We start from the raw sequence: 15,315 nt of genomic DNA on the forward strand, positions 1-15,315 counted from the left end.
TCACTGCATTAAAGAACTTTTTTTGACAAAAGTGCACCTAGTAGCTAATCCTATCCGATTTTGCCCAGTGTTGAGCAGGAAACAGGAGACTATAATGCAGTATATTGTCTTCCCTAGAGTTGATAGTAACTTGGACGTGGAATATGTCAGATGAGGATGATTAGAGACCACACTATGAGAAACCCATGCATTCGTGTAAGAACGCTTTACTTTCTTACGAACAAACACTAACTAGAAAAAGCGATAAACTTGTTACTCAGATTGAGTGAGCTACCAGCTGAAGCCAAATAATACAGGATACAGGAGCACATCCAGGCTGTGACCCTTGTGCAGAAAATCACTATATGTGCAGACAAACATTGCAGGAGGAAACATAATGAAAAGCACAGAACCAGCAAATTCAAATCAGTAAAAGCATTGCTCGCTGTGGATCCCCACAACACTGCAAGCTACACAGATGTTCCGCAAAGTGTCAGTGCAATCATTGCAAAATTTGGGCATTTTTAAGTATGTTCGCAGTAGCAGTCAAATCAACAGGTGCCATTGCAGTACAATACTAGATTTATTTGTTGTGCTTGAGCGGGACAAATCACTACTGCACATATTCCAACATTTAAATGCACTGTCACTGTTCGCCATCCTTCGCAGATCGACGCTCGCTATCGAGCTAATGTTGGACACTGCCTCACTAGGTATCTTATTACTACCGTGATCCTCTATTGCATTACTTAAGATGCCTCTTACTAACCCAAACTTCTTGTTGAGTGTGCTATTTGAAAAACCATATTCATATATGTAGCTGCGCATGTTAGTTTTGGTGATTGCTGTGTACTGCAGGTTGATCACAACGCACTCCGTCCTTGCTGAGATTTATTGGCTGCCTTAAATCTGTATATAGTTATGAATGAATGACTTCTTCCAGCAAAGCACTTCGTGCATACAGCACACCAGTTTCGCTGACCCCACACCAGTTGAGGAAGAAACACTGCTTGATGCCGTTTCTTGGGAAAGTTAAACTGCAGGAATAAGTGATGTGCGTATGACAGAATTATGGCGCGCTTACCATTTTGCAGTCAAGAAGCTTTTTCAGCAGGAAGGCTGTGAAACTTGTTCAAGGAAGAACATAGTGAAGAGATTAATTCCTCAGGAATGTGGTTTCAGCCGTAGCTTATATTAGTGACGCAGAGAACAGCGAGGCATTTGCCTTTGTATTGCTTAGGGAGAAATTAACGCTATGGTGGTGTTTGACAGCCATCCTCTTCCTCACACAGAAGAAGTATTCGCAGAACTCTGTGGAACAAAGATGTTTTCTGCTCTTGATTTGCAGAGCGCATACCATCAGGTTATGTTGCATGAAGATAGCAGAGACCTCACAGCATTTATTATACACGAGGGACTATTTTGTTTTTAACGTGTTCCATATGGTCTCGCATCAGCCCCAAGTGCCTTCCAAAAAATGTCATTTATTCTGAAGAATCAACATGAAGTTCAGTGCTATTTGGATGATATTATCATGTTTGGAAATACTACTGAGGAACATAATAATAACCTGCAGTCTGTACTAAACTGCATAGCAAAGCAGGCCTCAAGCTCAATAGGTCCAAATGCAAAGTTAGACAAACTGAACTCTCCTTTCTGGGGCATACAATTTCACAAGCTGGACTAAAATCTGATCCAGATCATATCCTGGCAATTTCAAATGCTCCTCCTTCAACAGATTTGCAAACCTTACATTCCTTCTTGGGTCTTACCTCCTGGTATGCAAAATTCATTCCCAATTATGCTTCTATCATTGAACCGTTACGAGAATTACTACGGAGAAGTTCAACCTTAGTGTGGACAACGGATGCAAAAGCTAATTTCGAAACGATGAAAGACTTGATTGTACATAGTCCAGTACTTGCACTATTCAGTCCTGCATTGCCCACAATTGTAATTGCTGATGCTTCTGGTTATGGACTTGGGGCTGTCCTCACACGACTTCATGAGGACAACACAGAGAGGACTGTTGCATTTGCTTCAAGGACACTAAGTAATGCTGAGAGAAAATATTCTGCAGTTGAAAAAGAAGCACTTGCTTGCGTCTGGGCTACTGAAAAATGGAGAACTTACCTGTGGGGCCACATGTTCAAGTTGTGTACAGACCGCAGCCCTTTCATGACGTTGCTCACCACGAAAGGACTGGAAAGTACAGAATATCATATTGCTAGATGGTCTGAAAGACTACTCTTTCAATTTTGAACTGGAATGTAAGCCTGGAAACAAAAATGTGGTAGCTGATTGCCTTTCTCACCTGCCTTTGCCTTCACCAGATGGTACACCGGAGGATGAGGATGTAGTAGTTCCGCTTATTACAAGCACTCTTACTGCAGTTACAAGAAAACAATTTTGTTTGTTCAGCCTGTCCAATTCAACAAAAACTACAGGAATTTCTGACAAAGAGATGGGCCAGTAACCCTAAAAACCTTGACCCAGTTTTGCTGCCTTATTTTAGAGTTTGAGATGAACTTTCTTTGCTTGATGGCTGTGTGCTATGAGGTACACACTGGCTACTTGTGCCAGAAGAATTACAGTCAAAACTCATACACCTGGCACACGATACTCATCAAGGAATTGTCAGAACCAAACAATGACTACGGGATCTGTATTGGTGGCCAGGGATGGACTCTCAAACTGAAGCACTCATAAAATCCTGTGTCTCTTGCCAAATGCATGATAAGACAGCAAAGACATGTACCCCTCCATTACAGCCTGTTCCTGTTCCTGTTCCTGTTCCTGAATCTGCATGGGGGAAAAGTGGCGTCTGACATTGTAGGACCTTTGATACTGCTCCAATTGACTGTCATTATGCCATCACTTTAATAGACTATTTCAGTAAATGGCCTAAGGTAGCATTTACATCGCAAATCTCTTCTGCTACAGTAATTAAGTTTCTCTCTTCAGCTTTTAGCAGGGAAGGTAACCCCGAAGAACTGGTTTCAGATAATGGTAGTCAATTTACTTCCCTGGAGTTTGAAACCTTTCTAGCAGAGATGAACATTTTACACAGAAGGTCATCCCTATATTACCCTCAAGCCAATGGGGGAAATCTAACGGTTTAAGAGAAGTTTGAAAGAGAGTTTGCAAATGGCTGAACTGGAAGGGTGATTGTGGATATCCTTCACTACTGATTTCTTGCAAGCATACCTGGCTACATGACATACCACAACGCAAAGATCACCTGCAGAGTTACTGCATGGGAAACAGATGAATACTAAACTGAACATTGCTGTATTGTTAAAGGCATGACCTGAGGCCCCAACTGAGGATGATGTAAGAAAAACAGTTGGACAGAACCAAGCAAAGTATAAGACTTTCACAGACAAGCAGCAGGGTGCTAAGGAACCGAAGTGAGAGTGTGGTTTCTTCGTTAGAATATGAAAACCTGGAATTTTTTGCAAAGGGGACCATAAATTCACAGCTCCTCTTAAAATCATAGAGGGACCTTACACCCATCGACTTTCTGATGAGTGGGTATGGAATGCTTCTTATCTTGCACCTGCCTATGCACCAAGAGGAGATGATGCTAACACACAGTCTGCATTGGATGACTTCACCGTAATATCAACACAACAAGACATCGCATTGGAACCGGGGCTCGAGAGATGGCCTGTCAGACCCAGATGACCACCTGTCTGGACTAGAGACTGTTATGTAGTATCTACAGTGTTTTCAGTGTAATATTTCTGCCAATAGTATAGTGTTTGTTTCCTATTTGTTCCTGTGGTTAGAACAACGTTTATTTTAATTGGGAGAGTTTCTTAAGAGAGGAGGGAATTTGGTGTATAGATGTTGCTTGTAATTATTAGAACTGGGCGCACTGGCTGTTGAGAGTCTGAAAGGACAGGAAACAGGAAAGAGGGGGAGGAGTTGAGGAGACAGAGTGAGAGTTACAAAGGGTGTAGCAGCAGCTTGGTAAAGAGGTTTCCACTTTAAAAATAAAGTCCTGTTGAAGTTTGTTAGTACCTTGCCTGGTTGATACAACAGATATTAGTGTCTTATGGTGGAGATGACTGTGATTATCCTAGATTCATTGTGATCTCACAGCAGTATTCACAGGGAGAGAATAAGCTATCATGGAGAACACTTATTGATTAGGAAAAAATAAAATAAAGTTCAGAAATAAGAATCATTTTTATTTTTACAGTACTGTGAAACCTACAAAGTCATTTAACAGACCAGAAGCATGGTCCCTGTCCCAAAGAAGATTAAAACCCCAGTTTAGTTGTGACCTGACAAATGGGAGGTGAATAATCAAGAAGGGGAAGTAGTATGGGTTGCAGCAGGTCATATGATTACTCAGTTTAGGCTGAGGCATATCTTGGAGGTTTTAACTGTATTATTTATTAAAGAAATATGCAGCTAACATTTTAAAATTTCCCTATTATAACAATTCCTTGTATGGATTGTTCCAAACCCACTAAAATCAATGAGAATCTGAAATTTATTACTTACTTGAGCTTCAACATCTGTCAACTTGCGGGTCTGTTCAGCTGTTTGATTCAGTAGGTTTGTGCCTATTTCAATCATTACTGCAGTCTGATTCTGCACTGCATTTTGCTGGATCTCTACCATTTCTTTCTTCATATTGTCTTGGATGTAATTCTCAAGCTATATGGGGAAAAGAAAGAAGATAATTGCTTTCTTTACATTTTTGTTTAAGAGTATAGTCAACATGCAGACTAGGTTGCTAAATCAATCTCCTCTTAGGCCTTGTCTATCAGTCTTTTTTGTGAAAAATTTCCCTTAGGATACGCCCAGATCGGCGGGTAGTGTTTGATGTATTGGGGATTGATTTATCTTGTCCAGCTGAGGCACAATAAATCGATCCCCGAATCGACGCCCATACTCCACCTCGGGAGGAGTAAGCAGTCAACAGGTAGTTGACTTGCCACCGTGAGGATGGCCAGGTAAGTCAAACTAAGATACTTTGACTTCAGCTACACTATTCGTGTAGCTGAAGTTCCGTATCTTTGACATCAGTTACACTATTTGTGTAGCTGAAGTTGTGTATCTTAGTTCGAACCCCCCCGCTAGTGTAGCCCAGGCCTTAGTTGCTAACATGGATTTAGCTCCACCACAGGGAGCAATGGCAGGAGTGCATGCCGAGTTAAGAATCTTGTGTTCTTAATCAGAGTTCACCACTGTTGTGTAGACCTATTCTGGCCAGGTTTAGAAATAACCAAGGTTAAAATGCTGGCAGCCACTTTGAACCTTGTCTATACTAGCGCTCCCACCATTGTTACTACCAGAGGAGCTGCACCATGGAAATTTTTAGAAGACAAAGGCCTAAGAGTTTAGTCACCTTCCTGTTTCAAGACTTCAGAAATATTTTGAAGAGCATTTTTTAGCTGCATGATTAAATGTTAAAGATGAAGTCCGATTATTTATTTGTTGTATGTGTGTATTATTGAAGAGTCTTTCAAACAGATGAAACTTAGGGTGAGCCATTTTGGTTACTATAAATACCACATGTCTAGGAATGCAAAAAGAAAAGCTGCTGAAATTATTTAATTCTAAAATCACTCCAATGACCAAATAGACTTTTTTGTAGTCCTTATACCAAATAGAGCATGCAGATGCTCTCAAGGAACTAGTTAGAGGACAGGTAAGGTTTCAGATAGTTTGATAGCATCTTTCAGTCTCTCTGAATTGTCTGACAGCAGTTTGATATTTCTCAAATTTATTCAGAATTATTCTCTGCATAATTTCTGCAAATAATTCCTGGTTTGTAGTTTGCTCATAATCGGTTTGCTCTTTTGACTGGAAATATAGGTCACATGGCATATTTATTTCCTGAATGAGGATGAGTCATTTAGATCATTTAGATCAGCTTTCCAGTAAAAACATCAATGAAGGCGAATTCAAAGTCCACTTTCTTTGAATGTTTTCTGTAATCATTAGAAGTTGTTCTTTTGGCAAAAATTTCTGGTGGCAAATTGGAACCTGATTTGGCAAGATGCTTAATTGTGTGGGTCAATGGAATTATTCACGTTTTTTTAATTTAAATCAGATTTTTTGATGATGCTTTTTGAGGGAAAAACCTATCTAAAGATAGTTTTAATTAAGATACATTATAGCTCAAAGATATCTCAACATGGAATGGGGATTATAAATTCTAATTCTATAGTATGAGACAATATATTCATGTAATGCTTAAGAAAAGTTTTGTAAATGAGTTCCAGTAGTTCATGGATTAGGGACCCCATTACATGGAGTTCCAGGGGCTTCTGCATAGATTATTTAGGTTAATATTTCTATCTATCCAATGGGACTCAGTGCTCAGCCTAGAAGATACTATCAGAGATGCTTAGTATTGCAGTTCTCAAACTGTGGATTTGTCTCTCCAGAGATAACATGCTTGTTAACAGAAAACAATGTTTTTAAATAAATAAATAATATATAGAGGTGAGAAATAACAGACCTCAACCCTATTGTCCCTCTGCAAATTTGCGTACACAGAGTCAATCCCTCTCTCTAAAGGTGCAAAGTTTCAAAAAGTTCAGCTAATAAAAGATTGTTGGGGACAGAATAGATCTGGACAAGGAGAAGAAGTCTGGAGATAAATGTGAGAAGGGAGGGACAGGCAGTAGAAACAAAAGTGAAACTGTTTGAGCAGCATATTCCAGAATGCACTTTTATGTAGAAATCCATGAATAAATCGAGTCTTTCTAACTAGTGATTTAAATCAAATCCAGCCTGCTTAGTTCACTAGAATATTCACAGAAAGGGGCATGAACACAAGTGAAACAAACTTTTCTTTTTCTCTGAGCAAGTATTGGTTGAATTTTTAAGTATCCATTTCTAGGGCTGAAAGTCTGTTCAGAGAGTTGGATGTAAAAAAAAAAAAGACTTTGGAACTCTGATAATGTAAGCTATTAATGAACTATTATTTAAGGCAACATGCATCACCAGGGTGTAGGGGTTGAGGGGGGTTCCAAACCCTATGGTATTCAAGTGAACTTCAAGGGTGAAAATCTGCATTTAAAAGAGAACCTGGGATACCAACTTCCAGGAATATGAAATATTAAGACATTTTTCTTTGGTCCAGTCTCTTGTTCATCTTAACATTATAAGTTTAGAGTTGCAGGGTTAAAAGAACAACTATATTTGTCACCCTAAGGAATCAATGAAATTCCTTTTAGAATCCAAGACATTTTGAAGGGTTCATTCTTAATAGTCTGAAGCTGCCAGGATGTGCCTATATCTTGTTTAATTCAAAATCATTCACAAAACCAAATCTAGACTCTGAGATGAAGGGTTAAAATGGACTCTTTAAAATCGTTTTATGGATTTCAGTACTATGTGAGTTAAAAAAAAAAAAAGTGTTCTTTCCAAATCTCAGGATTTTAGAGCTTATTTGAGTAAAAATAAATAAATAAAAACTTTCTTCCTGAGGATCTGAGAGGTTTTGGTCTCTGTGATGAAACCTGTTAAAGAAAGAAAGGAAGCTGGCATCTCCAAATTGCATTTCAGAATTTCTGAAGCTTCACAGCCTTAAAAAGTATAGAGGCTGTCCAGAAGAAATAAGAAAAAAAAGAAAGAAAAACCCCTGTTTGCTGAAGAGCCATGTGTTTTCCCAGTGCTTTGGAATTAGAATTGAGCATCTCTCTCAAAATCCAACATCTTTATGAGGTTAAATATAGTGCACAAACCCTCTTTTCTCTTTTTACTGCTGCTTGTAAGAACCATAGTCAATACATGAGACTTCAGTGAGTGTTAACTTTATGAGAATTCCGCATCTCTGTTATTACATTAAGATTTTTGTGGGGGAAATGGTCAAACTCCAGCTGTGAAATTTTTTTAATGACCTGTTTTTTATATTTATTTTAATTCAGAAACTGATTTACCTGTAAATTCCCAGAAAATCTGTGTACTCAAAAGTGCTGTAATTTTGGAGAGAATACACGGTATTTGTCATACATAGTAAAGTGGTTACATTCCTGTTTTTAAATGCAAAATTCAGTTCAACCTTAAGAAGCACAACTCACAGAACCACATAATAAATAGACTTCTAAGGTTTTGTTTTGAAGGATCAGGGAAAGGTGGTAGATTTCAAATAGAATTTGAAAGAAGGCACAATATGAAAATATTCTGACTGCACTATGTAGTGATATTTTCCAAGGTTTTTTTTATCATGGATGTTGGTACTGGATGACATTTTTGTGTAAAAAACATATGTTAAATACATGTTAATAACACCTAATTAAAGAAAGTAACCCTGAGTGAATTCACAGAAAAGTAACCCTTTTAACACAGGTTTCGATCCCAAAGCTTTTAGAAAGAGTTCAAAAAATACTTTAAAAATTAATTTATTTCATATTTAAGGCTTTTAGTACAACCAGGATAAAACATTTTTAGACACACACATTAAGCACTTTATTTAGATGTAAAATCTGGACTGTCATTCCTTATTACGGCAAATCATATTAAATTATAAAATTGACAGAAATATTTAACTTAAGTTGCCAAAAGAATGAGGACAGATCAATCATATTGGACCACATTCTAAAACATCATTATTATAGCCAAGATTTTATTTTAAACAAACAGCAAGCTTGAAATTGGTGAGGGAGAAAAAAAGATGTAGTATCTGCTAATGGAAAATTCTTTCAGCTGTTGGTTTGAGTATATTATTAATCACTGCAGAAAGAACTGACTTGCCAATTCCAATTCTTAGTTAAATGAAGAATCTTTGTGATCCATAGTGTTTAGTTTGTGTTCATCTTATAGAACAACTTTGCTAATAGACTAACAAATGATTTGCGCTTTCCTGGAGACATTTTAATTTGTACTTAATCCATTTAAAATTATAAATGAGATTTTGGTTTTGTTTTCTTGAATGCTAAATGGTTTATCTAAACTACTAAACATTCATGTTCTTGGCAGAAATTATTGTTTTATTAATACACACATTAAAATCCCTACTTTGCCAAGTGCCAATCCCCATGAATGACACAAATAAGCATATAGTACATGATGCAGATCTCAGTCTCAAAGATCCCTGGCTGGAGCAAACAATCAAACTTTTTAATCAAAGTAGGCTCATCCTGCTAACAGCTACGTTTATGCCCTAAAAATGAGAGACATGTGCCATGAACCATGAGTCCCTAACCCACCCTTGTAATCCAACTAATGAAGCCCTGCCATAGTAGGAGGACTTGACGATGAAACTGACTAAAAATTAAAACAAAAGGGAAACAGATTAGCTCATTTATTGTGGAATCTAAGAAAGATGGATGTAAAGTATCATCAGAATACAATTAGTGAATGTAAATTAAGCCTCTCGTTTTTATTAAGTATCAGAGGGGTAGCCGTTTGCTGCTTTTACAGATCCAGACTAAGAGTCTTGTGGCACCTTATAGATTAACAGACGTTTTGGAGCATGAGCTTTTGTGGGTGAATACCCACTTCATCAGATGCATCCCACGAAAGCTCATGCTCCAAAACATCTGTTAGTCTATAAGATGCCACAAGACTCTTTGCTGCTTCATTTTTATTAATATAGCATTATTAATTATGGGTATTAATCTAATTTATAACACAGTTAACAACATTTGTATTTTAACATTTAGTTTTAAGATGTTAGTACCTGTAAGGAGGAGTGAAAATAACAGTAGGTGGAAATAAGTTATTATGATAACTATGATTAAAGCGTGATGTTAACAAATTGGTTGGAGTAATTGATATCTGCTGTTGAATTGAGCATGATCTTTTATTCAGTTTTCAGTCCAGAAAACACAAATTTAACACAAATTACCTCTCCGCAGGATGAGATGGGAGGAGAGAAGAGACCTTATTTCCTTATAGTATTCTGATACTACTGTGCATGCAGTGTGATTATAATCCCTGACTGCACTGAGGATTTTAGGGAAATCTCCCACAGATACTTTAGCACTGACACAGCTCCTCTGGTACTAGCAACAATGGTAAAAATGCCTGCAGCTGAACTACACTCATGCCTCTACCACTGTTAACCTTGTTGGAGCTTCATTTCTCTTGGTGAAATGGTACACAGTTTCTGTGAAATCCTCAGTGTAGCCTTAGTCCTGGTCTACACTGGGTGGAGGATCAATCTAAGTTACACAACTTCAGCTATGTGAATAACGTAGCTGAAGTGGACGTACTTAGATCGACTTACCATGGCATCTTCACCACGGTGACTTCACTGCTGCTGCTCCCCTGTCGACTCCGCCTGCACCTCTCGCGGCAGTGGAGTACAGGAGTCGATGGGAGAGCACTCGGGTCAAGTTATTGCATCTAGACTAGACATGATAAATCGACCCCCGCTGGATCGATCGCTGCCCGCCGATCTGGATAGACGTACGCTTAGGCTTTGTCTATACTACCACTTTTGTCAGTAAAACTTCTGTGAGTCAGGGGTGTGAAAAAACACACTCCTGACCAACATAGTTTCACTGACAAAAGTGCTGGCGTGGAGAGACTCTCCTGCCGACATAGCTAATGCCGCCCATTGGTGTGGTTCTCTCCTGCCAGCAAAGACCAGCTTCTAGTGAGACCTTACAGCAACACAGCTGTAGCAGTATAGCTGTACCGCTGTAAGGTCTGTAGAGTAAACATAGCCCTAGTCTCATATTCTATTGATGGCTATCTGAGGTTGGGTCGTCTGCACTAAAATGACCTTTCAGGCTCCCAAAGACATCTCCCAGATTCCTACAAGAAAGGAGATGCAGTTAAGAAGAGAAAGCTGTAGCTAGTAGGTCATTGAGAGATTTCAGCCCTGTGGGGAAGTGCATACCCAACAGACAGAAGGAAAAGTTGACAATAAAGAGCTAAAGAGAAATGCACCCAACCTCCTAAGAGAAAAATAGAGCTGAAGAATTCATTAAGCTTGGTACATTGATTGGACGGCAGAAGAGGAAAGCCTGAACTGCTCACTCACATGTGAAGAAATATCTGAGGAGTAAATTCAGAGAAGAGAGGTGTGAGGGGGGAAAAAACAAGAAAAGGCGCCTAAATTGCTTACCTCAGTTTGTTGCAGGGATGTAGAGAGGAGAATTTTTTGAGCATAGCAGAGGTTTTCCGAGAAACTAAGAACAGTTTCATGCCCATAAGGACACCTAACAGAATAGACTTAGGACTCGTCTGTAGCACAGTAGGTTTGCCAGTACAGCTATACCAGCAAACTCTCCCAATATAGTTTATACTGGATCCCCAAAGGAAATAAACTATACCATCAAAAGCACTTTTTGGGTGGTATAACTCCATCTAGAATAGGGCTTTTGCCATTATGGAAATATTATGTTTAAAAAAAAATCACTCCTCTAACTACTATACCAGAAAAATGTTTAAGTGTAGATTTGGCCTAACAGCGGTTTATTGTAAGGATAGCAGTAAGAGGAAGTGTCCTCACAAAGTCATCCTCTCCCTGTGGTCAAGAGGTCTGCAATGTCAGTTGATCATTCTCCTATCATTTGTTTAAAGCCCTGCTCTCTCCCCTCCTTTTCTTTTCTCTGACAAATGGTGAGACATGAAAGTAAGAGACATAGCAAACCTCCATATTTTCAGCAGAGGAGGCAAGAGTTTGAGAAGGCCATTTCTGACCCTCTTTTTATAGTTAATCCTGTTTTTCAGCATTCCTATTAATCCCTGCCCCCAGAAATAGCTATAGTGGTTGTGACACATTCTATATTTTTGAAAATATGCTAATGGGTGTGAATATAAATATGCTTCATGCAAAAGGTCTCTTGTAAGGTATCATTACAAAGCTTATAATCTACTGAGTGCAGTCATCCTATTTGTATAAATGTACCACTCTTGTATCTGAAACTAGAAATATGAAATATAACTCTGAGGGCCTACTGTAATTATGCACAATGTGGGCCATTAATGTTGGTTTGGAATCTTGATGACTCCCATCAGCCAGGACAATTGACTGCAGATGGCTGTGTTTTACAGTACTTGTAAGTCTTCCTGTATACGTGTGTGCTGGCTTGTGGGTAATGAAGTCTTACAGTGACATGTGATCATGTCACCTGAAATGGAATCCATCTTCAACCTAGTACCTTTCCATTGAGAAGGAGGGGGTGGGAACCCAAAGAGGGACAAAGGATTCCTGCCTTACCCAAAAAATATATAAATGGGTAGAACAGAACAAAGTGAGAGAGCCATCATGAGGAATCCCCTAGCTACCACCTGAGCTGGAACAAGGGCTGTACCAAGGGAAAGGATTATGCCCAGACTAGGAAGGCATCCAGTCTGTGAAAGAGACTTATGGAAACATCTTTCAGGGTGAGATTTTATCTGTATTCAGTTGTATTACTGTATTAGGCTTAGATTTGCATGTTTTGTTTTATTTTGCTTGGTAATTCACTTTGTTCTGTTACTACTTGGAACCACTTGACTCCTACTACAGTTCTGCAGGAAAGGACCTAAGGGTTACAGTGGACGAGAAGCTGGATCTGAGTCAACAGTGTGCCCTTGTTGCCAAGAATTTTGGGCTGTATAAGTAGAGGCATTGCCAGCAGATCGAGGGATGTGATCATTCCCCTCTATTCGACATTGGTGAGGCCTCATCTGGAGTAGTGTGTCCAGTTTTGGGCCCCACACTACAAGAAGGATGTAGAAAATTGGAAACAGTCCAGTAGAGGACAACAAAAATGATTAGGGGACTGGAGCACATGACTTACGAGGAGAGGCTGAGGGAACTGGATTGTTTAGTCTGCAGAAGAGAAGAATGAGGGGAGATTTGATAGCTGCATTCAACTACCTGAAAAGGGGTTCCAAAGAGGATGGATCTAGACTGTTTTCAGTGGTTCCTGATGACAGAACAAGGAGTAATGGTCTCAAGTTGCAGTAGGGGAGGTTTAGGTTGGATATTAAGAAAAAAATTTTCACTCTGAGAGTGGTGAAGCACTGGAATGGGTTACCTAGGGAGGTGATGGAATCTCCTTCCTTAGAGGTTTTTAAGGTCAGGTTTGACAAAGCCCTGGCTGGGATGCTTTAGTTGGGAATTGGTTCTGCTTTGAGCAGGGGGTTGGACTAGATGATCTCCTGAGGTCCCTTCCAACCCTGCTATTCTATGATTGGTGGTAGGGTTGTTGAAGCTGTGGTGGAAATCCTGTGAGGGAGTTTAGGTTATCCCTCCAGAGAATGAAATATCATCAATGTAGCTCAAGTATATCATTGGTTTTATGGTGCATTCAACCAGAAATTCTTCTTCAAGGTGGCCCATGAAGTGGTTGGCGTATTGGGTAGCCATCCTTGTATCCATGGCTATCTTCATAGTTTGGACAAAGTGTTTTGTTCTTGAATGTAAAATTGTGTGTGAGGATGAAATGGATGAGTTTGACCATGTGATTGGGGTAGATATCTCAGGGTTGTCCATTATCTGGTAAATATATGAGGCAGGCAGCGATGCCATCATTGAGTGATGTTGGTGTATATAGGTAGGTGTTTTCCATGTTGGTAAGGTTGGTGTCTCTCTTTCACCATCAGAAGTTGATCCAGTAAAAGATATTACTTCAACCACCTTGTATCAATAATATCCTGAGACCAACATGGCTACAACAACACTGCGTACATTATGGAACATAGCAATTATTTTGTGCAATTAGTCTCCTAAATTGGTTTAGAAAAAATCTGAGGGGAAAAAAATAAAGTAAAACAAGGTCTGCATAATTTTTAGTTAGGAAAATATGTATGATTGCTTTGTTTCTCTATACTGCATTCACTACATTGTCTAAGCTTCCTGCTGTTTCTAATTCTCTAGACTTATTGGACAAAATGAGAGAGATTGAAAGAGTCACAGTACTCTCTTACAAAACAACAACAACAAAAAAAACCCTATACCTCTAGCTCAGTTGGGCCTTGGTCTCACTATCTTTCCCATTTCAGAGTGTCTGCTATATGGCCCCCTTCAGTTTCTCACTGGCTGACTGAGCCACATGAGGTAGCATCTGTCCCACAACCTGGAACATCTTTTAAAGCACTTCCCCCAAATGTATAGATGTGGCAGTGGGAATTAGTTCTGGTGGAACTCCTGGGAGTGCTAACCCACAGGTGCATTAAAATACAAGTCTCTGAAATCTACATAATTTTAATGACTGTGTTTTTTAATTTAAAGATAAGAGATTAAATATTACATTTTATGGTTTTATTCAAAATTAAAAGCTACACTAAGTGTTGCTTAAGATGAGATTTCTTGTATGTTAATGTATAACAATGTATAACCGTGAAATATATTCCAGTCTTTGTATAAAGGAAGAAGTATAGTTTGGTTAAACATATGAGCATACAAGTTTTCATCATTCTTACAGGTACAGAAACATTTTTCCAGAATTATCAAATTTGAAAAATCTTAAGCCAGTCTTTGACAGTGGGGTTCCTGAACTCAGATTTAGCTATCATGTATACTGTAGTATAGAAGGAATGAAAAATGATACTAATTGTTCTCACCATACTCTGCATTAATTGCTCACATTTGTCTCTGCATGGCTGTAACTCTCAGTAGTACGAAGGCTAAACACTGTTAAGATTTCTATTTTGTGAACATTCTAGTTTTCTTTACCTCCATATCCGTTTTCACTTTATCAATGTTACTATTAACTAAAATGGAAGCATAAATTGAAAATATTGCTAGCACTTTCATGTTCCATTTATATTACTGGACCTAAAGAAACAAATGTTAAAGTATCTTCATGTTTAAAATGAAAAAAGCTAGCTTCATTTGCCAGTTTGTATAAAAATTCCCAATTAAAAGTATGTAACATGAGGTTTTTGTGCAACAGTATTAGAAAAATAAAATAAATCGTATTCCATTTTACTAAAAGCCAAAACGGAAACAGGAATTTAGTGTCCTGTAACTTTGAAGAAAAATGAATAGACTGTAAAACAAGCACATGATTTCAGGCTGGAAGAAAGTCAGTTTAAAATTGTTTGCAGCGTTGTCAATTTAAATCTGGTTTGTTGCTGTTGATGCTTAGGGCAGGAAGTCCCTTTAGACTTCTGTTTCACAAGGGAAAAATAATCCTCTTGAACGCATGTGGAAATGCTTGAGAAGCCTACAGTATTAGTTCTTTACATGCCATACTGAGTGTATTTGTGCCAGGCCAGGCCTCCTGCTAAGCTTTTCTCTCATCTCTCTTTTCTGTTGTCCAAAAAAAAGGTGAAAGTAACATAAATTAATAGTATCTGGACGTGCATTGGGACATATTGGAAAATGTTCACAATACAATTTTATAATAAAATGCTAAGAGTTTAAGTGATGGTATTTAGAATAGTAAATAAGCACATAAAAGCAGATTATATCCCTGA

General features: G+C 38.6%; 2 protein-coding genes across 6 annotated transcripts in view; one reads left to right on the forward strand and one right to left on the reverse strand.

The window, feature by feature from the left end:
• MCPH1 (microcephalin 1) overlaps positions 1–15,315 on the forward strand; it is a 228,769-nt gene that overhangs the window by 146,890 nt on the left and 66,564 nt on the right. The window lies entirely within an intron of this gene.
• The window catches only part of ANGPT2 (angiopoietin 2), a 79,232-nt gene that overhangs the window by 47,643 nt on the left and 16,274 nt on the right, over positions 1–15,315 (reverse strand). Inside the window, exon 2 of the mRNA XM_032772648.2 lies at positions 4,495–4,650. Coding sequence (XP_032628539.1) covers positions 4,495–4,650 — 156 coding nt within the window. The remainder of the gene's footprint in view (positions 1–4,494; positions 4,651–15,315) is intronic.

The sequence above is a fragment of the Chelonoidis abingdonii genome, chromosome 3 (assembly GCF_003597395.2).
Source record: "Chelonoidis abingdonii isolate Lonesome George chromosome 3, CheloAbing_2.0, whole genome shotgun sequence".
Lineage (NCBI taxonomy): Eukaryota > Metazoa > Chordata > Testudines > Testudinidae > Chelonoidis > Chelonoidis abingdonii.